The following is a 24,472-nucleotide window of genomic DNA, read 5'->3' on the forward strand; positions in this document are numbered from 1 at the left end:
CATATAGGTGAAATGATGCTGTGTGCAGTGTAAAACTAAACTCCCTCTCTATTTTGTGAAACTCTTTCCTGACTAAAGGGAAAGTGTGTGAGAATATCTTGAACCAAATTAATGCGCACAATATGTCAGAGGGAAAGACATTCAGAAGTAACTGTATACTCAGCGTCTGAAAACTTAAGGCGTGCCTGGGTAAAGATGGATGCCTCTTGACTACCATAAACTACATTTATAAGAAACTTTTTTCTAACGAACTGACAGATATACCAAAGAATTTTTTTTTGATGGGGATTTGCTGTATATTTTAACTGAATGCATATTCTGCAGTTACTGTGAAGTAAGTTTGTGGTTGCTTTTTGTATGTTATACAGTTTACTGTATTTGACTCCAAGGACCCTCATGTTTTACCTTTTTCTGTAACGGCTGTGACATAGAAATGTAAAACCATACCCACTCACACTTATGGTAGATACATTGCATACTCCATGTGGGAGCCTTGTAGTAGGATCTATAGGAATAACACCTTCTAGGGAAGTAGAACACCATAAGCATACATTGAGCCATTTCTGATGGAAACATTGTCATTTTACAGAATTCCACCAAGTATAAAAGTCAAATATAGTACAAATGTTATCTAAAATCATCTCTGTTATGTGAACTAAATTCAGACCCCTTTACAGTCACTGTCACAAAATATCACTAGTTGATAATCAGCTTCCATCATGCCTTTGCTTGTGGTCACAAATATGCATTTTGAGACATTTGGATTTTAAGATATAACTGACATCGGTCATTGATCAATTTTTGTTAAAGTCATGTAGTAAAACATGTTAGTAATGATTTTTTTTTTTTAAATTTTCATGTTACATTCCAGTTATCTCTGTAGTTGTATTTTTGTCAGTTACTGTTTTAATTAGATAATCATAATTGCCTCAAATATGGCATCTTCAAGTCTCGGTTGTTACCAAGGATGTGGCTGTGAATTGCAGATAACATATTCAGGTTGTGCATTTGTTCTTGTCAGTATTATTACTTGTACCAAATCAAACTGAATAGTCATCAAAAAGCTGGAGGTTGCATTTAGCTTCTCATTCATCATACTCAGTGTTTCTGTTTGAAGGCTACATTTGGGTGGTCAGGCTCACTGACTTGGTTGACATATGTCATAGGTTCCAAATCAGGCAGATCAATGTTCATGATGGTGATCACTGGACTGGATGGTCCAGACTTGATTATTTACAGACCGCCACCATATAGCTGGAATATTACTGAGTGTGGTGTAAAACTGAACTCTCTCAACAGAAGGCTGCAACAGAATCAATAGTTCGCAGACATGGACTTCAAAGATATTGGCTCAACATACTACTTTTTGTTATCAAGTGTGAAAAGTTGTTGCTGGATAAGACTTTTTGTCCTGTCCGGAACAAATAACCTTGTAGCAACTCTCAGTCAAGCAATATGACCATTTTGAAAGTTTGAAGTGATATAGAAGCTGCCATGTTGATGGACAAACCTGTCCAATGTTTGTCAAAGTGGTAGATGTTTTAAGCAATGTTGTAAACCAAAAATCACTGTGTTCTGTAATCTAATTGGTTGAAAGACATGATTGAATGGTATTCAATTCCCGGAAATTGCAAGACTGTTCGCTGCATATTGACATGTAGAAATATCAGTAGTATAGCAGTAGTGACGTCATTCAAATCATACTGTGACATAAAGTCGGAATTTTGTCACAAACGAGCAGTTCCAGATGTTACCATGGGAACCAGCTGAAATGGCCTGCTGATGACACTTCACTGCTGTACCCGTACTTCATGTCAGTGAGTGCAGACAGTAAAACCCATGTGGGCCTTTTGGTTTACTTTTGTGTTGATAGTGTTGATGAACATCATTTTGGCCGATTTGCGGGTGTTATTGAGTATTTGAAACAGTGATATATTTTATTTGAAACATCCAACAGACACTGTTGATTTCATATGAATGCCCGTGCTTCAAATACTCAAAAACATCCAGAAATTGACCAACACATGTTGTTTATCTCCTAACTTGACAGTTTCGCTCAGAAACAAAAGCATCTCTGGCCGTCTAACATGATTTATTATTCAAAGTATACAGACAGGTTTTTTGAAAAAATATCCATATGTGCTGATAACAACTTCATCACCATTGCTAGGGGTGAGGTTAAATACAGCAATGGGATAATGGACCATCTTGCTCTCCCACTGGTCCTGGTTGTTAGGGATAATAAGGACACAGGTTGTCATGGTATTTTTGTATTTTTTCAAAAATACGAAAAAAATAAAAGTCCATTTTCGTTGCTCAGAAAATAAAATCCTGATGTTTTTAATGACCAAAGATGTAAACTTTCAAGAAATCTGTCACACATACTGTTCATAAATTGCCAAAAGTATGAAACTATGAGTATTTTGAAGTAGTATTACTTTGATTAGTGAATTTTTTTCATATTTGTGTTCCCTCCTGCCTTAGATTTGGTGGGAACAAAAATCTGTAAGTAAATAAATGACATTAGTCTGGCCAAAATAATATATGAAACACAGCAGTTTTAATTGTTCAAATTTTAGGTATTGTAGAAAAATACAGGAGGATTTATCTATAAACTCCGGATAAAATCCGGCATTTGGTATGGCAATACATGTACTACCATGATTTAATTCTAGTGAGTACTAGCAGAGAATCATAGATTTTAGGGGCCCAGTAATGGTTATTGTGTAAAAGTATTGCTTTTATCATTTCAAATTTATCTTTTGAGACATGTCTGTACTCTCTGTATAGTTTTTATTGTATTTGCTGTTTACAACGAAGTGTATTTATTGTGACGTCATGGTTACAGTGTAGTTCATGGTACAATGCTCATTCACATTTTTATACCGTTCACGTGTCATCAATATTGCTGTTAGCCATCTGTATGTCTTAATACAACGAAACTAGCTTCGTGTAAAGAATCAAAACTTGGGATCAAATAGTTTTGTGGAAAATAGCTTTCCCCTTAGTTTTAATCACTGTTAGAATTTCACATTATTCAAAAAGAACCATTTGTAAAAGTTCCTTGCACCTCACAGAAATTACATATCACAAGTCTTTGTTGACTGATATATTTGATAAATATTTGCTTTGAGTTATAGAAATACTCAATAAGACGACTGGGTGATATGATATTGAAATATTAATGCAACGAAATTCATGATACAAACAGACATAATACATTGCAATAATAATAGTGTATTCCTTTACTAACTACTTAATGATGAATTTTCCTGCCTAAACAGAAATGAGAGTCAAGGCCACAGCTTTTTACTATTCAGCTGTTTAGGGTTGTTGTAGTCTCCCGGTTAAGCATAGATAGTAAAAACAGACGAATGTCACCATTTCTTCACTTATCTGGAATATAGGAATCATTTTCCTTGTGTTGGCATTCTTGTATATTGTGATATATTGTATCAATGATTTATGTTAATTGAAAGTGAAAATACAATTTTATCTTTTTTACTGTTGAATTTTTTTTACAAATGTGTTTGTGATCATTTGAGTTTTGATGACATAATATCAAAAAGGTTATATATTCAACATGGTATTATGGTATTAAAAAGCTTAGAAAAAGTGCAATAAATGTTGTCAGCATTTTCCTCAAAACAGGCATGAAGCAATTATTCATATGTTTAGTATATCATACAAGATTTATGTATGTCACTTTTGTTTTGTTGGTTTTTTTTACAATATACAGTGCAGTTCATTGAGGCACTGTAGACCTGTTGGGTCATTTCTACTCATTAACAAAGGGCAAGCCATGATCAGGGAGCTTGTGGTTTTTGACTTGTTCATAATTTAAAAAATGAGGAAAATATTAACCAGTCATTATGAAACTTATCAGGTGTTTTCAAGAGATGCTTACTGCGATTTTGCGAGTTTCTTCGCTGTCTGATTTGTCTTTAAAAAAATCTCTTTTTTTTTTTAAATTCTGAATTTTTTTTATGGTATACAATTTCATAAGTCACAAGTGGGTTTTTCTTAGTCGACTCTGGTAAGAGTGTTTCGGAGCCTAGCATGTGATATCTTGGGTCTCGATTGTGTATATTGTATGTTATTGTCAATGAAGTTGAAACAAGTACATGCGATAGACCATGTCATAGCCCACACTCACTCCCAACTTGCAACGTCAGTGCTTGGGTCTGGCTTTCAGCCAGGCTTGGTAGCTCCACTTTCAGTTGATTCAGGGTTGACATCCCTGCTATTCTTGCTTATCCCTAAATGAACAGATGATGCTGATATATATCAAAAGTTTAGAGGATTATCAGGCACTGTTTTCCAATATTTTATCAAATCAAATCTTTGACCCAAGCAAGATTTACCTAAAGTTCATTGCTAAAAGATTTATCTTGATCACAGACCTCCTCACACTACTAAACTTTCCTTAAAGTTTGAGAAGTCCACTCATATCAGGGCTCAATTTGAGCATGGTGCACGGGTGCAACCTGAACTGCAAAATGGAACCTCATATTTATACTGGCTTTCACTCAGGGCATGTTAATATTTTGCTGTTTAGAGACCACAGACTTGGAAAACAGAATGAAGAGGAACTGGCTTAGGACAGCGACAGAATGACTTTCAGTCCAGGTCATGAATTTGTATGAAGTATGATAAAGTGATCAGACCCAATGAACTTCTCTTTTAATGATGTTCAATACCAAAACTGATGTATTATATGTAATTTCATATCGGACAATACATGCAACCTGTTTCTTTGTTTTTTATTGTGCAACAGTTTTGTTACTTGAGGTTGCTTTTTGAAATTGTGCCCTGCTTTGAACTCTATTCGAAGGCTGAATTTGCAGTAGAAGGAACACTTCTTGAACTCTACTGATTAATAATTCTAGCTGGCCACATTGAGCCCTTTTCTACCTTGTCCTTCAACTTGAAGCATAATACTAATCAAATGTAGTGTCATTGTGTTGTTTTAGAAAAAAAAGCACAATTGGCTAGTGACCATCACATATTTAACCTGTTGTTGATCTCATAGAAGAAATACTTGGACATTTTGCCAGTCTGTTGTGTGTTGCACAATTTACATTTTTGTTTCAAGAATATTTAACACACTGAAATTTGTTTTTGTTACTTTGTGCAGATTTAGATGTATATACATTTTACAAGTCTATTCTGTCTTTTTTATGCATGTCGAAGTTGCACTCACATCTGTGATGTCTTCAAATTTGTTTTGTCTACACTTTTATGTATTTGGAAAGATTATTCAGTGGCATTCTGTTTTTGTTTTTGCCTTTTCAGTTGTATGTACTTACAACATTTTACATTGTTGATACATTTTTTAACTGATTCACATCGTAGACACATGATGAAAATTTATTTATCAAGTTAATAAAACTATGTCACAATATCTTCACTGTTCTTTGTTCCTGATGACTGAAGATATTTTCTAACATCTGCTACAAACGAAGGCTAATACTATCGGGCATGGTGGGTCAGCTGGCTAAATGGTCAGCATAGTGATCTAGTGAAGTGGAGGTGTCAGGATCGGGTCCACCAGTGATGATGTGTAAAAAACCTTAGAATCAACTTTGTGTGCAGACTTTCTGTTTCGTCACAACCCGTAATGTACATGACGTAATTTTCAAGGTCATAGGGACAGTTTGCAGATTTCAGATGTTAAATTGCATGTTAAGCTTGTCAGCAAGATATCTCAAAAGAGTTTAGTTAGATTTTCTACACAGACTTCCAAGACTTCTCTTTACAACAATTTAGGCATACATGTATTTCATACACCATGACATTCCTGTCAAAGTCAAAGGGAGTCTTTGAAAATATTTGTGTGTTTGAGTAAGATATCGAGAGAGGCTGATTGGTCATGTTTTTGTTGACATTTAACTTCATCTTAAACTACGACCTTCACTTTCATTACATTTTGAATTTCATTTGATGATTTTGTGGGGCAGAAATGATGTCACCTTGGTGATTTAAGGGAGTATGTTTGCTTTAAATTGTGCAAATTAACAATCATTTTATGTTTAATATTGCCAAGTTAGAAATAGGATATTTATATAGCGCACATATCCAAGCACTAGTGCATGCTCAAGGCGCTGATATTTCAACCCCCTAAATCACTGGATGTCAGTATCAACAGCACATCGTATTTCAATCTCAACTCCCTTGGGAGTATACAACTCATGCTGCCTCTTGTTTATTGAGGCTCTCTCATCCTAACGAGGTACCCATTCACAGCTGGGTGGACTGCGACAGATAGTCACAGTACTTTGTCCAAGTTCCCTGCTCGTTGCTGTACCCGCAAGTGGGGTTTACACATATTCATGTGACCACCATTTAATTCACACTCACACTCATTTCGATTTATAAAGCAAATAGTGTGCAGATCTGTTACAATTATTGGACGACTTTAGACACAAAGCAAAATTTCAAGATACACGCCTAACATATGGTCCGATTTTAATAATGTCCATGGCCATGAGACATAAGTCGACATTGTCTCCGAAGTACTTGGGGAGGCCGACACACCTGTGTGAAAACAGATTCGCATTTGCACCTTTATTCGTTCAGTGTTTCTGTGATGACATTGCAAAAAATTAATACACTGATTTAGGTGAAACCAATTTGCTCAATATTTTACAAAATGAACCTCATTGTTTTATTGCTGTAACAAATGTTTGAGATATTGGTTTAGTCTGGCATTACCTTGGCCATTACCTTTGGCCATTACCTTTCAAACGAAGTGTTGAATACGCATGGGAAGTGTAGCTATACATGTATCTAGATAATATGGGACCGTGAAGGTCCTGGGTACAATAGGCCTTAAGCAACCTATGCTTGCCCTTAGAAGCGACTATGCATGTCGTAAGAGGCAACTATCGAGATCGGGTGGTCAGATTCGGACTTGGTTGACACAGGTCATCGGTTCCCAAATTGCACAGATCAATGGTCTTGCTGTTGATCACTGGATTGTCTGAACGATTATTTACACAATCATATAGCTGGAATATTGGCGTAAAACTAAACTCACTCACTCACTGAGAAGATTGTCCTGACAAATGACAAATATAATTTGAATTTTGAATATAATTTTTGGCTATCATCATATGTTTTTCAGACTTGCAAAAACATAAAGGCATACTCACTCAATCACTCACTCTGCCTATCCGTAAAGTGGTTAAAAAACCTAACTTCTCCGTGTTGGTATATTACAAAGGGACTTATAAATGCCTTGACTGGGACATTTATATAATCATCGAGAATGTCCTAATAAATACTCTAGTGGGCTGGTCTTTAACGGGTTGAGGGTTGAGGTAGCATCAATGAACCCAACACGTGTACCCTATACATTTGTGTTTAGGGTTAACTCCATTACCTATGTGAAGTAATATTTCCACACACACTTCATCCCAAACATGCCAGTTCTTCAAATTTAAGTTTTGTTGTTAAATACTTCCGTTTTGTGTCTGTTTTCCATTTTCTTACAAACTGGACATTTCATAGATGAATATCAAATCTTGTGCAATTATCTGAGGACAATAGTGATGTTTACGGATACTTCGAGTAAGTTTGTCCCATAGATGCTTGATTGTGTTCAGGCGATTTGAAAGGCTGTGGAAGCACATTGGCATTTGTATTGGGAGGGAGGCACCGGTTACATGAGCTGTGTGGGACTGAGCGTTGTTGTGTTGAAACATATCCGGTTGGTGGTTAAATTGTACATAGGAGGAGCTGTGGTCTCAGGATTTGGTTGATGTAGCGATGAGCTGTAAGATTGCCTTGAAACACCACTTGCTCTGATCTTCCTGTGTAGGACATGTCTCCCCCCACCATGACGCCGATCGACAAATCTGTCCACCTGTCGAACGTAGCTCAGCGCAAACGTTTGCACTGACATGTAGTGTCCAATTCAATCGTAGTATATATAATTGAACCAAATGCGTTCCATGCGTGCCCCAGGTTCCATGCCTGTACCTGAACACTGTTGCACCATGGTGCACCTTGTTGGTGTATTCGTGTCTCGACAGGACCGACATTTGGTCGATATACTTGAATTCCCTCTTCTCTCAGTTTGGTCTGACATTCTTCGAAGAATAGGCACCCGTCCTGCAGTGTCCATTACTGCAGCAAATGGGTGACGAAGGTAAAACACCCGGATGACGGCAGGTTCCCTCTGCTTCATTTCTATCTTAATCTTTAAAATATAAAACAATAATAATTAATACACTTGTTTGGATTATTGATGCTACCTCAACCCTCATGGTCTTCCACTTTTAGGACGATCTTGGGTGGAACTAAAGTGGGTATGTTGATGTCATAATCGAGATAAGGTGCTGTGGTGGACGTCGAAGTGTCTTGCGCAGAGACAGAGCTGGAACTCCCCTATTTCCAAACGTCCAGTGGCGTTGGTTAGTAGTATTCAGTCTTGTCTTTGTTTACTTGGTCAGTTTTAATATGAAATGAAGATTCCACGTGCATGAATTTTGGACATGGAAAACCTTTTTCACTGTTCACTTTTCATTGTTTACGAAAAACGTTTACAAACATTTTTGGATGCGTTTGTGCGCATTACACCACAACCAGATCATGAGTAACAGGATTCAAACATAGGTATTGTGTTAATGATGATAATGCTGTCAAGATATCAAAACGAACTGCAGAAAATATCCACGCGGTTTATTTTTTATTAGTTCTTGGGGAATGTAGAATGACCGATTTTGTTATACTCATTGTTATGATTGAGTAAAGAAAGTTCTGTAGGCACCACTTTAATGAGAGTTATTTCCCCTGGTTACTTGTGACATTATGATTCATATGTGGAAAAAGGATTTGTAATACATGGCATTACCTCAAGTTCATATTTTCGATTCGATGTATTACACCATCACCTACACTTGACGAAAAACCGTCACGTGGCACAACGAATCCAGGTGGTATTTTGAGGATCCCGGTATGAAAACATTTGCCCAACACGGGCACTTGGGTAATCCATACCAACCATCAGAGACAGACACGATGTGAATATTTAAAACAAAAATAGAATTTCGAATTTCCAACTATTTTCAATTTCTTTTATTTCCAATTTTGTTTTCACTCTACTCTACAACATATATAATACAGTCATATATATGTTTTGCACTTCAGTTAGAAAGTGTGGGTTACAGATAGGTATAGATAGTTCGACCAGTTGTGTATATACACAATACATATAAACTGGTGAGCAAAAGAAAGTACATCGATGTAATTGTAGCTGCAATCCCAAATTTGCGGTCTAACTAGTAAAATTATTGATTACATTGTATAGAACGCAACCATCATGTTTAATTTGCAAAAATGCAACCAAAAACAATTGTACATGTTTTGCATGAAGTTTCGCAAAATTGTGATTATTGTCCCAAGCACAAACATTTTTCACACCAAGGGCATAAAACACGTTTGTCGTGAAGACTGAACAATCACTTGACAAAAATCTTTCGAGAAAATGTCAAGCTTGACATCGGAGCAACGAGAACGCACCACAGGAATGTCACAAATATGTGTTTCCAACAGCCATATAGCAAGGATATTGGGTTGCACAAGACAAATCATAATTCTGTTTAACCGTTTCAATATGACAGGCAAGGCATGTGATCTTCCCAACACCCTCAAGAAGATCGCTATCTGCGGGCTATTCACTTATGCAACCAGATATGACGTCATTAGCAGCCACATCATTGGATAATTGCGGGAGCCGATTCACAGAGACTAGAGAACTTTGTGTTGCTGGTATATGGGCCTGCCAACCACAATGTGGTATGGCCTTGACCTTTCACCATCGTAGAAACCGTTTCCAGTGGTCATCACTACGTCGCTGTTTATTGGTACAATTGCAGTGTGCTTCGACGTACATTTTCCAATTAATCTAAAGGCTTTGTTATTTTTAACATATTGGAAGAAACACAACCTGTGTACTTTCTTTTGTTCGTCAGTTTATATAAAGATGTACATGTTGTTTCTGTTGGAATGTATAAGTTTGCAGACAGGTATTCTGCCAGCAAATTTACTAGTCATTAAAATTAAGATGTTGTTGCAGAGGTGCGCACACCCACCCACACTCCCCTTTTGTCCCGAAAGCTTATTATAATAATATACTTACAATACACATTTCCCCATGTGTTATACATGCTCAAAGCGCTGACACTAACGGTGGAAAGGAAAGCTACAGGAAAAAGGCAGTTTTGGAGAGAAGGGTTTTTAGTTGGGACTTGAAATTGGAGAGTTCATTACAATCCCGCAGATGTTGAGGCAGTTGATTCGAGGCTGTTGATGCTGCGTATGAAAAGGATCTTTTACCGTAGGTGGCTGTACTGACTGATGGGGGCACGAGAGGATCAATCTATCTATCTATCTATCTATCTATCTATCTATCTATCTATCTATCCATCTACGAGAAGCTATCTAATGGCTACAATGCTATTGGATTCTCCACAGGAGCACTGTTTTTGTAAGTTGAACTCTCAGTGCCTGTTTTGCTGTCCTTCATAAGGCTTCATGTCTCAATGTCTTGCTGTCATCTTTCTATTTGATCAGAACCTGACTCATCTCTACAACGCCATAGTTGGGAATCTGTGTGTTTCTGCTGTCCTTCATCTTTCAATGTGTTGCTGTGGTCTTTGTATTGTGTCTCTTTTTTTGAGTGTGTACGTCCATCCTTAATAGTAATAATGACAGATTAAAATGTCTATATTAAGTGAGTGAGTGAGTGAGTTTAGTCTTTCGCCACACTCATCAATAGACGCATCTGTCTGTAAATAATCGAGTCTGGTTCAGACAATCCAGTGATCAACAGCATGAGCATCGATCTGCACAACTGGGAAGTGATGACCTGTGTCAACCAAGTCAGCCAGCCTGACCACTCGATCCCGTTAGTCGCCTCTTACGACAAGCACTGGTTACTGAAGACCAATATTCTAACCTGAATCTTCACAGGTTATCTTCATATGATATACTTATGTGGCACACACAAGCTAGAACACAAACTAAGAGTGTCGTCTGCCTGAGACAATGCTAACATCAGTGCATATCAGGAGAAGGTGAGCAACATGATATCACATCTACCCAACTCCTGTGGCTCAAAATGAACTGGACTGTTTCAAAGATATCATAATCTGAAATCAACAAACAATGTCTTTTAGAAAAAAGATTTATTTCATGCAACATTGCACATCATAGATTAATGTGTGTGGACAAAAAATCTATGAAAATAAAAAAAATAATATCTGTTCAGTTTAGCAACCATTCATGATTTATGGCTAGGGGAGCTTATAATGATTTTAAGGAGGGGGTCTGGGAAAGTAGGGGGTGGACATCAATTTTGTAAACATATACTGGGGGGTGTCAGCAACTTTATGTATAGAAACAACAACAGATTATGTTTGAAAACCAAAGGGGTTGAAATTGATTTTGTGCCACATGCAAAGTGACTTACTTTGAACATATTTTTTTTTTCAGGGTTGGGGTTGGGGGTGGGGGTGGGGGTGGGGGTAGGGGTGGGGGATCATTCACATCTTACAAGCTTTTCCATAAAAAAACATCATCACCACCTAGCCATAAGTAATGAATGGTCCCTTACAGTGTATAGATCATAAACTTTAAGCACATATTTTATAAAATCAAAGAAACTATACACAAAACATCATAATTATGTCAATAAAATAAAAAAAAAGATGAAACAGCTTCTTTATTTTATTGCAAGCTCAGCGTCCTGTAGAGTTAAGATTAAAGACTTAAATACATTACTCTACAAATATGGTAACTTAAGCAATATGCAAATTCTCTATTTGAAAAGAATCTTGTAAGATTCATAAGAAATATTATTTAGCTATTATTAGAGTGTTATTTTACAGTGAGGGACACCAGAAATGGGCTTCACACACTGTACACATATGGGATTTCGAACATGGGTCTTCAATGTGACAAGTGAATGGTAGGGTGCCCCATGTTAACATTGAATCTTACCAAGAGTTACTCCATGTTTAGAATATTTATCTGCTTTCAGCAATAGAAATGTAAAATGTACAATTATACAAGATATACAAATGCAGTGAGATTTGCTTTACCATGATTAGGCCTGTTTTAGCCATGGTATTAATTTTGTACAACTTATATACAACTTGATCAAATATGTTTCTACCCAGGTATATATGTCTACAAACAGGTTCTCAGAATGTCATTTATTAAAACATAACTCAAGCACTATGAAGAAATACATATTTACATGAGCATTTGTAGCACAGCACTACTCTGAAGTTATTGCAGTCTACAGAAAACACAAACAGTGCAATCTGTACACTTGAGGTAATACTGCAGTGTAGTACAAGGTATTTTTTTAATATAAACTATGACAACATTATACATATGAAGGCGAGAAAAGATTGTTTGATAACACATTCAAAAGGAACAAATTTTCCATATTGTCATTGTCATTAATTAAAGACTGTATTTTGATGGATTATTTTTGTCCAAAATGTGAGGGAACATACAAATTTTTGGTTATTCCATAGGGCAAGGAGTTCAGTAGTCTAATTGCAAAACTATGGTTTCATTATAGATATGTTGGCTAAAACATTTGCTTGAGAGTACCTTAAAGATAATGTACTTCCACAATACACTTTATCGGATAGATTCTTTTTAAACATATGCATCAGTCTAAGTAAACATCGTCTCAGTGTATTTCGTTACACTCCACCACTGAGTCTAACAAAACCTAGTAGAAGGTCGCGACAGGTAACCTTTGAGCGACCAATGACCATCCAATCAAACGGGAGATGGTTAAATAGATTTAACCAATCAGACAACGGCTACTGTTTAGGGTTCGGGGGACTTTCAAAATATTCAGGTCACTGACACAGATCTCTCCACCAACAAAAATCTGCATATAACACATTTCTTTTACCTACAGTGTATACGCTTTGGGGTTTCTGTTGACATGGTTACCATTAGCTAATATTTCCGCAAGATAACATCCTTGAATACAGCCACAACCACCATTTTCAGCAACTGTTTACTTACCGTTGTCATGGTTGTACGTACGCCATGTGCATGACCCGGAAGCGAGCGTATGGTAAATTCGGAATCATTCGGGTATGAACCTTTTCGAGATAAGTTCAAAAGGTATGTGCGAATGTCCACTTTTGCGATTTGGTAAGCTGTGTTCTGATTGGTCAATCTCAAAGGTTACCTGATGCGACCTCCCATAAGATTTTGTTAGACTCAGTGGTGGATAAATTTACTTATACTAACATATGCATGAACATTTCCACCTGTGGTTATTCTGGAGAGTAGGTAGCTGAACTGCAAAATACTGACCACCATATGTATCTATATGTAGGTCAGAAAAGATTGGTTAAGAAAACAATTAAAGAAAATGTAATTTCTATATATCCTTATTATTTTCGCAAAATAAACCATATTTTGATGGAGTATATTTTCCAAATCATTTCCAAATCATTTCCAATTCTCATTTCTTTCTTCATCATCAGACATATTTGTAATCATCTGTGGAATCTAATCCACTGGTTCTCACTGTCAGACTTATTTAAGAAGAACAACCAGTTTAAGAAGAATTGTGTTCAGAGTATCAGAAAGGAATGGACAGACGGTCTACATGAGGAATCTTTTGATGATGTTGTTGATGAACCAGTCATCAGTGAACCGGAGATGGTCTGAATCGGAAGACAGGAAGGTGATGCGGCCACTCTCGTACAGCGTCTTCAGTCCTAGGTAGTCCTACGAGACAAGGATGATTGCAAAATTTACAGTTTTAATTCGTTTGAGTTTTGTCATTGTTTTGAAAATATACCAAGGGAAAATATGTTTTGTAGCAGTCACAGAGGTATTTATATTGAATGAGTAAAGTTCTATGTAGTGTGAATGCTGAAGTTGGATGATCTATACCTGTGATGGGTGCCTGTAGCTCATTTCTGTGTGGTCACCATGCAGTGATTGAAATAATTTTTCAACTCAACCTGACAGCTGGGCTAGTGGCCCATAAATGTTGCCAGCCCATCTTGAGAGTTGCCTGCCCATCTTGAGAGTTGCCTGCCCACCTTTAAGTAACCCTCTCTTTGATTGGTTCTTATTGAACCATGTTTCTACAGATAACCAATCATAGCGTACCTTACTAAGCCAGCCAGTTTTGCTATCTTCACTGGCTGAAGAGGTGTCCATGTGTAATCATGGAATACGCTTGTAGCTTTCATTCATCTTTCTTAAATCAAAATATGATATGACAATTAAAATGGAATGATCATCCTGAAAGTGAACTGAAAGTAGGTCAGCCTTAATAATTTCAGCCAGATAATCGGGCTGGTGGAGAGAATTTCCAGACAGCCCGACTCAAAATTTACCGGCCACGGGCAGTTGAGCAGGCCATTACTTCGATCACTGTCACTATGTAGCAGCAGGCAGTCAATGTACAATTATTGCACGATTCTATGAGCACCGAAGCTTTTATGATTTTGTCAAACAGTGAGACTTGACAAATCTGAAAAAATCATAACCCTCTAGATCGAACAGTAAACACTTTTAATGAAAGAATCATGGGATATCCGCACAGTGATTGTACGACTACCATGCTGCCTTGGATCTCTGTATATCTGTGCAGCATCATGCAGGTTTGCCTCAGCCCGTTCTCAAGAAAACTGCATGATGCCCAAGGACAGTCTGAACACAAACAATCCCTGTCATCCCCAAAAATCGTACAGAAATCATAAACTACTTTATCATTTGGCTGCTGTGGCAAACGTGACCAAGGTCATACTCACATTCTTGTACAGGTCACTTTGTGTCATGTTGTATAGCTTTTGAGTCTGCCCTGGTTCATAGAAGCCAAACCACTGGGAATAACAAATATAATAAATTGTTTATGATGAGAGTTTAGTAAGGTGACAGTTAATTCAGTGTAGAATACTCCTAACATATTGTTCTTGAAATGTTCCCCAAAACTGTAATTTTATTCTCTAGTCAGCTTTGTTTGTTTGTTTTTTAACACTGCACTCAACAATATTCCAGTTATATGCAGGAGGTCTGAAAATAATCATGTTTACACCTGACAATCTCATGATCAACACCATGGACATCAAACGAAGAATTCATGGATGTCAAGTTCTTTATTTTGAGGGACATGACATTTCAGGGAATATCCTTAAAGGGTCAGAATGTACTCTGAAATATGTATCATTTCAAAGGAACCATGCACATATATCTACACAGTTGGGATACAATGACGTGTAAACCAAGTTAACAATCCTAAGCAATATTAAGAGCTTTCTCACTGTTCTCGAACATTACACCTACAGAATACCAGACACCTACCAACCATATTGTCTAATGCCACATGCACCTCCATGATAGAGAAGCACAAGGTTTAAAATTGAACACATAACAGAGCGTCCAAGTAAACAAAAAATACCACTAAAACCGCATTATGTGGGAAAACTAAGCAAAGAATTTGATGATGAAAGGTAATTAATCACACCTATAACATATATGCATCGTCAAAAATATGAGCTACAACATTCTTGGTATTGAGAATGACCACTGGAAAGTAACCAAAACCTAACCCTAACCCTAACCCTAACCCTAACCCTAACCCTAACCCTAAATCTGTTCCTTAAACTAACTGTAAAGAAGATAGAAACAGTTATCAAGTTTCTAAACCCTAACCCTCAAGAAGACAGAAAAGATTTCCCAATGGCTAACCAAGTAAGTACACTCAGGTAGTAAAATACAAAATGTTGATTTGTGCACATTTTTTGTGCAGTAGTAAAGTTTTCAAAGATTCCGATATTCTGTAGTCTTTCCTCTTGAAAAGTTGAAAAATATTGTACATTTATGATTCTTGCTTTATGCTGCAGTCAGCAATACAGCCCTCCCACAACAGCTTTGATCACACAAACCAGTGGTTGATGGTATGCGTAATAACCCGGGCCTGGATTTTCAAAACTCTCTTAGCGCTAAGACAGTCGTAAGCTAATGTATGGCACACATGACTATCTTAGCATTAAGGGAGCTTAAAAAATGTGAGCTTAGTATTGTTTGGTTGTATCAAAGAAACAGAGTTTGTAACAAATGCTTCAAGGGTTCCAACACCCAGTGTCATATATTTTACAAAAATCGCTTTGCTACAATTGCATCTTTACAATTAGTAGTTACTGGGTACCCGGCAGGATGGTAATAAGAGATGAATTTTTACCTTATGACAGGCAGTGTTGGTTGTACATTCCACTGATGGCAAATACAAGTAATGTGTCAGTTTGACATTAAGCCGTACATGATCATTTTTTTTATCATTTAGATTTATCTGTAATAATAATAATACCATATGGTACTGACCTCACTCTCCTTGGGCTGCACCATGGTGTCCTGCAGAAACATCACCAGCACCATGTTCTTTAACTTCAGCAGGTTTTCCTTGTATGTCATGTTCTTGGTCTGCAGTGAAAAAGTTTTGTTTTACGACATTTAGCAAATTTTCCTTTTACATCATGTCAGGAGACATCAGAAATGGGCTTCACACTTTGTATCCATGTGGGGAATCAGACCCGGGTTTTAGGCATGACAAGTGAATGCTTTAACCACTTGGCTACTCAACAGTCCTGGGGCTCCTTTCACAAAGGAACCTTTACTAAAGTTAACCTTAACTCCCATTCTTTAACATTGGACAATGTTCACCTAGGTCTAAGGAGTGAGTGACTTTAGTTTTATCCCAATATCCCACTAAAATCATGTCATGGGACATGGGCTTTCACATGCATGAATGGGCCTTCACATGCACGACGAGTGAATGCTTTAACCACTAGGCTACCCCATCACCTTGATCTGCAATGAAAAAGTGAGTAAGCTAATTCTACAGAGGTCAAGGTGCAGACCAAATTATGTATGTCACTACTCCTAAATGGAGTACCTGAAGCTTCTATTGAAAACATGTTTAGAACAGGAAACATTATCCTACCACCCTACCACCCAACCACCCAAACAACACAAAAGGAGGAACACAAATAAAACTAAAAAATAAAACAATTGGGTGTCAGTTGACAATGCCTACCGGTCGCTCCTGGTTGATGTCAGCGAGGAATACACTCTTGGCTCGGTATTCCTCTTCATTTAGAGGGTCATGCCAGTACTCGGCTTGCACCAGGCTAAGGGGAGACAACCAGGTCATGTGAACATAGGCACAGTTCAAAACAACACCGACATATTTTGTAATATTTGCACAAAAATGTTACTGTGATCCTAGATTGGCTAATGTTTAAATCAGCATTCTATTTTGATTAATACAGTGGACCCAATCACCACAAGAGCATTACTTGAAGTCAAAAGACGTTGCGTTATACACTTTGGTATGTGCAGAAAGTGTTTGTGCTGTTCCTCTTACCATTGTGCCCTTCCACCCACCATTAAAGATATCACCTTGTACACATATCATGATAATTTCTTAAAAAATTTCCTTCCAACTAATATTGATGGTGATACAGGGTGGTCATTACCATGTACAAGTTGACAATAATAGACAAAATTTGATTTTGAATAATTTTGCTGTTCATTGTCCTAATTTGGAATGTCTTCAACTTGTCATGAGGAACGCCTAGAAATCCACAACAAAATCAAGGTGAATCTGAGTAACAGGTGTTTGGTGCACTACAAGAGCTAAAATTCGTGGGAAATTGTGCCATCATGAGAATACGAAGTAACATAACATAATCAGGGAGATCTGTGTTAGTATTGTTCTTCAGCAGACCATGATGCTTGTCATTTAAGAGACAACTAATGGAAATGTGCCATCAGGATCGTGAACTCGGTTGACACCTCATCATATTCCCATGGTGTAGATCGATGCTCAAGATGTCTATCACTGAATTGTGTGGTCCAGGACCAAATATTTACAGACCATGGTGATATAACTGGAAAATTGTTGAGTACAGTGTCAAACAGAAAACAAACACAATGCAACCATCAAGTACTTACTTGTCCTGCACAAACCTGAAAAAGTGGATTAAGACACCAGTTAATGAACATGACAATAGCAAATATAATTTTCATTAGCTCAGTCAGGCGCCCATTTCTTCTCAAACATTGTTTAACGTTTTCTACATTATAATAGTGTGTCAAAGCAAAATTACAAATTAGCAAATCTGAAGTTTTAGTACCAATACCTTGATAACTATTGTGAGAAAGTTAGAATATTGGAACATTTATCACATTTACCCTACAAATTATGCAAGCATCAGTCTGAGTCAACTCTTAGGTGTGGTTTACATGCTTACTGGTAAAAGCCATTCACTTAAATTCAGAGCTGTGAATTAGCGCTATAGTGGGCAGAGCCATTCCAATTCGTACAGAATATTGGAACATCACGATGATCCTTAAATCTTTGAAAGGAATAATCTGAATCGTAAACTGTTTAGTATTGTATAATGAGGAAATTTAGAGTTGAAAATTTTATAAAACATTTGACAAATATTCAAGGAAACCTTGAAGCCAAGCTGGGAAGCATCAATGTACTTACAAAGTGCAATGACCAAGTAATTGAATCATTTCCCTTTGGGAATAACAATTTCCGAGAATTGTCCTGTTTGATTATGATTACACAAATATTGATCACAATTAGGTGGATGGACGTTCATCATATAAATGGTCAGTTTGTCAACAGAGGGACAAGCATAATATCTGAAATCTTTGATGAAGCATTTTCTGGTCCCTACCAGTCTGAAATATTAGTTAGATATGTCAATGTATGATTGATGGATGGTTCAAAGCTATTTAATAAAATCATTTTATCCTGGAAGAATTTGATGGTACCAACAAAGTTTCGGACAGGCTCTATTGAAAGTTACTAATTATTAAGATTGTATATAAATCATGTTTTATGACGTAGGACATTATTCGTGGGGGTGGGGAGGAGCCTAAATTGTCAGGACTTCTATTTTGTTAGTTGTCCGGTGAGTTGTGCGCGATTCTGGGCCCCACCGTTGACTTGAGAGGTTCTCTCTGTATATTGCGAGAATGGCTCAGATGAACTTGTAGTATTGGAAGTTGTACAAGAAACCAACAAGTTCTTCCAGGAAGTTGTAAACTAATGTTGTGAGTAGACCAGTAAAAACTAGGAAATATTCCGAGGACCTTTGTTGGTGAAAAACCATTAAAAAATAAATAGACTTGAATGTCATACTGGACTTATCCTTGAGTATTGCATCTAGCTACATCATCCCTAGACAAAGAGCTGAGGAAATACAGATTTGCATATTGCCTAGGGAGAAGGGAATAACACCCTGACACCCTCAGGAAACAATTGTTTGCATGCTTTCTGATAAACACCATTCACTTAAAATCATGAATATATAGTTGGCATGTCTGTTACCATTACTTCACATGAAGAAACAGATATCAAGGTACACACGAAACATATGCTCCCATGTTGAGCAGCTTCCGGACCAAGTTACAGATGGTTCCATTGTCCCCTGGGCATTTGGGAAACCCATATACACCTGTGTGGAAAAAAGATTCATATTTGAAGTTTGAATTTCTTCAGTTTCTCAAATGACATTGTGAAAGTTTTGAAAATATTATCTATAAATTGCACTTTTGTAATCCTTAACCTTTCTCACATAATGCAACCCGTGAAGGTCTGGGGTTGAGTAGGCCTTCAGGCACCCATGCTTGCCATAAAAGGCAACTATGCTTGTCGTAAGAGGCAACTAATGGGATTGGGTGGTCAGACTCACTGACATGGTTGGAACATGTCATCGGTTCATTGCACAGATCAATGCTCATGCAGCTGATGAATGGACTGTCTGTTCCCAACTCGATTATTTTTAGACTGCCGCCATACAGCTGGAATATTGCTGCGTGTGGCATAAAACTTAACTCACTCACTCTCTTCAACCTTGGAGCGGAAATAAGCTGAAAACCTAGTTTTAAGCCTCTCTGACAAGCTAGCCCGAACACATTCCTGTTTCAGTCGTTTCAGTCTAAGTAAACTTATCCTCAGTAGTTTTCGTTACACTCCACCACTGAGTCTAACAAAACCTTATGAGAGGTTGCATCAGGTAGCCTTTGAGATTGACCAATCAGAACACAGCTTACCAAATCATGCAAGTGCACATTCGCACATCCCTTATGAACTTTTTATCTCAAAAAGGTTCATAATCGAACAATTCCGAATGCTATTTACCATACGATCGCTTCCAGGTGATGCACACGGCGTACGTACTGCCATGACAACGGTGAGTAAACAGTCGCTGAAAATAGTGTTTTTGACAATATTCAAGGATGTTATCTTGCGGAAATATTGGCTAATGGTAACCATGTCAACAGAAACAACAAAGCGTATATACTGCAGGTCAAATAACTGTGTTATATACAGATTTTTGTTTGTGGAGAGATCTGTGTCGGTGACCTGAATATTTTGAAAGTCCCTCCGATCCCTAAATAGTAGCCGTTGTCTGATTCGTTAAATCTATTTAACCGTTTCGCATTTGATTGGACTGTCATTGATTGCTCAAATGTTACCTGACATGATCTTCTACTAGGTTTTGTTAGACTCAGTGGTGTAGGGTAATGAAATACACTGAGACAAAGTTTCCTTTGACTGCTGTCGTTCATGATGAACACTGGAGGTTCAGTTGAACATGTGACGATGAGTTTGAATTATTCTCTTTCTGGTCACATGTAAAGGCAGACATCCTAAATTGAACTGAATGTTTCTGGATATCTACTCTTAAAAAAATGTAAGGGAACCGGAACTTTACATTTAGACAGGAATAATAAGCATTTCAAAGACAGACATCTTATAAACACACCACCATTTCTATCACCACACCTAAACACAATGCATGGGATGCACATGCACATGCACAATGCAGTTGTTCCTTAAACCTGCATGGTTACATGGTGTGTCATTATTCATTTTGTAGGTTTTCAAGAAGGTTGATGAATCACTGTAGACAGTTAATTTTGACAATCATCTTGCATCACACAGTTGCTAGTGTTTGTTTCTAGCCATTTTGTTTGTTTGAAAACAAAAATCATACACATGCAAATTTCATGTCATACACCAAACATCTGTTGTACATCAAACATCTGTCATGCACCAACCATCTGTCATACACCAAACATCTGTCATACACCAAACATCTGTCATACACCAAACATCTGTCATACACCAAACATCTGTCAAAAGAGACTACCGTATGACCAGGATAAGGATGTGATAGGATAAGAATAAAAATTCAGGGATTGAAATGAAACCTATTTGCACAATATTTTAAAAAAATGATTTTAGAAGCTTTGTTGCTGGAATAAATGTTTGGGATATTGACGATTACTCTGCCATTACCTTGGTGTTGTCCTCCAACTGAAATCAGGTTGAGCATAGGGGGAGTTGGACATTTTTGTGCGATGGCCCTCCTAAATAAACAAAGAGAAACATCGTAACCCTTGTGAAAGTCATAGTGAAACAAGGAGTGAGTCAGTTAGTTAGTGTTCTTAATGTCACAGTATTTTATCAATGAATGGACAGACAGACAGACAGACAGACAGACAGTCAGACAGACAGACAATGACACTAACCAGAACTGTCCACCCTGGGAAAATCCAATAGCGTTGTAGCCATTAGACAGGTTTTTGTCGCTGGCCAGCTGCTGGCAGACAATGTCAATCTGCTTGTTGACGTTCATAAAGAATCCATTCTCTGTGTCCTGTAACCAGGGTAACCAGCATGAGTGAGTGAGTTTAGTCTTACGCTGCAATATTCTAGCTATATGGTGGCAATCTGTAAATAATCGAATCTGGACCAGACAATCCAGCATGAAAATTTTAGTGCAACAGTCAACAGTCATAATTGATTTTTTAATATCTAACATGAATATTTACAAACATCACAACAAAATTTTCTTTCAAAACAATCCAAGAAACTTGTCACAATGATCAGAATTAGTTTTTCATGAGATGTGTACCAGTAACCAAGCACCTAAGCAGACACTTTAAACACTATTATCCAGCCTGATGTAAGAATGTAAAGTTTTCATTGGTTCACGTGACTCTGATAAAATTCCATGTACACTTGTCACAATATGTGCACAGGGAGTACGAAAGTCATATTATGACGCTACACGTCAGTGACCATACCAAGCGACAAAAGCATGCACTGCCAAGCCTTTAGTAACATGCGATGCACTTAGGTCAATCAATCAGCTGGTATCAATATTAGTGCAAACTGTGTAACAGATAATTGAATAATACTGAGTCTAAGTTTACTTAGACTGATAAAATATTCCACAAATCAATATTAAGTAGCATTCCTTGAATGAATTACAGACTAATCTGTGCATGCAGGATCTTATTATTCATCATTATAAAAAGAAAACTGTAAAATAATTGCTTAACATAGATACAACCACAGTTGCTGGATTCAAAAACACTTTGGAAATTTCTTAATGATAAGGCCATTTCAAGTCAAAAACAATTTTACAATATTGTGCAGGTTCTATGAAACTTTATGAACATACGATTGTCTTAGGGCTTAACCTGCTTTAGGAAAGTAGTCCCAAATGATTTTCTTGCTACTTCTGTTAATAAAGTAAACTCTGGTAACTGTCACAGCCAGCAATTTTGCAGCTATTTCATAGTAATTTGTATTAATATTCTAGGCCACAAAGTGACAAGAAATATAAGAAAAGATCTGTGCTACAACTCATAATGAAATACAAAAGCCATGTCACATATCGTGGTTGACTTCAAAAATAGCCTGTTTCAGTCTCATATTTAGAAGTTGGAAGTATGATAAAACAAGTATATACGGATGACAACTTCTTTCATTCAAGAGCAAAGCATTTTAATACAGGTTCTTGTATCGTTTTCAAGTGTAAATGAACAACAACAATTGTCCCCATTCCACTGAAAATGATACAAGAACCAGTATTGAAATGTTGTGCTCCTTATTTAGAGAAGTTGTCATCCATATATATGTGTTCTGTCTATAAAAAATAGCTACCTTTATGTCAAGCAACCGTGTGCTGCTGAGCATTTCTATCATGCATCTAAGGACACATCAGTTCGAATCCTTGATCATCAGTTCAAAATTAGCCACTTTTTACAACATGCAGCCATTCAAGCGCCAGATTCAACTTCCACAGGCACAACAGACTAAGTCCTTACTTCGACAACATTGCTGCCAATTTCCAAAGACTTGACGTAGACGCCATTGATGTTCTTCTGAATAAGAGACTTTATACCGCCCATACTCAGCGGGTTACAGCAACTGTCCCCTGGAGAGAAAGAAAGTAATCAGTGTTTTTATGATTATGCGTATTTTTAATTACATTGATATTATTTATAAGATTTTGATGAGGGTAGTAAAAAAATGAAATTACAACTCACTAACTCACACAAAGTCCATTCATTATGATCATAAAATCATATGACATGTGGCATTGTGTAATCTATCTATGCTAAACATAACACAATCAAAACTAAAATGCTACCATGGTAATGGGTGGCAGTCTGTAAATAATCGCGTCTTGACCATACAGTCTAGTGTTCAACAGCAAGAGCATTGATCTGCACAACTGGGAACCAATGACATGTGTCAACCAAGTCAGGGAGCCTGACCACCCAATTCCGTTAGTCGCCTCTTACGACAAGCCTAGTTGCCTCTCATGGCAAGCATGGGTTGCTGAAGGCCTATTTTACCCTGGACCTTCACAGGTCTTCTTGCAGGATGACAGTGGACAGTATATTTTATTATATTATTATATTTATGTTTCTGTGACTGACATTATGAGCATTGTCAGCTGGAATGCCCAGTCAACATGGTCAACCAAGTTAATGAGTCTGACCATCCGATCACATTAATCACCTACACTGAGGAACATGGGTTGCTGAAGATCACTTCCAACCTGGTGTGATTAATGAGTGAGTTGAACATTACAAAGTATCAGCTTAACGTGGAAATAAAGTTATAACTGATAACTGATAACGTTCAACACTTTGATGACACCTTTCAGCCAATAAGTTTACTAAGAAACCAGGGATACAAAACCATGATCATATATGTCGGACACACTAAGGGGCATTTCTGTATAGCAATGCATATGCCACAAATGGTATTTTCTGTCAATCAGATTGTCCTCGGGCGATTCAAATCTACATGTAAACGACTCACAACTGCCTGTGAACGCGTTTTGGGCGTGGTTATTTGTAACCTGAGTTTCTTCCATCATGATCTAGTGTAACAATGCTATCGTTTTGCAAAGAGCATATGTCAGTATAATCTAGCTATCTCAAGATAATATTTCTCACCCATTCCATGCCATAGCACAACAGGTGTCTGTGCTGCACAAGAACCCAAAATTACCAAAGCACCTAGCCAAAGCATCGTGTTGCGATGGGCCACCATCTTGAAATCATATGACCATTCATTAGG

At 37.3% G+C, this 24,472-nt stretch overlaps 1 protein-coding gene across 1 annotated transcript; it reads right to left on the minus strand.

Annotated features, from left to right (window-relative positions):
• Nucleotides 1-11,346: 11,346 nt before the first annotated feature.
• Nucleotides 11,347-24,470, minus strand: LOC137290918 (palmitoyl-protein thioesterase 1-like). Its single transcript, XM_067822122.1, has 10 exons — nucleotides 24,349-24,470; nucleotides 23,206-23,315; nucleotides 21,619-21,746; nucleotides 21,386-21,456; nucleotides 19,448-19,535; nucleotides 18,016-18,030; nucleotides 17,096-17,189; nucleotides 16,384-16,482; nucleotides 14,814-14,885; nucleotides 11,347-13,776 (listed from the first exon to the last, which is right to left on the minus strand). Exons 1-10 carry the CDS (start codon nucleotides 24,443-24,445, stop codon nucleotides 13,651-13,653), a joined length of 900 nt encoding a protein of 299 aa, XP_067678223.1. The 5' UTR covers nucleotides 24,446-24,470; the 3' UTR covers nucleotides 11,347-13,650.
• Between the last annotated feature and the right edge of the window lie 2 nt (nucleotides 24,471-24,472).

This window comes from Haliotis asinina, chromosome 7, assembly GCF_037392515.1.
Source record: "Haliotis asinina isolate JCU_RB_2024 chromosome 7, JCU_Hal_asi_v2, whole genome shotgun sequence".
Taxonomy (NCBI): Eukaryota; Metazoa; Mollusca; class Gastropoda; order Lepetellida; family Haliotidae; genus Haliotis; species Haliotis asinina.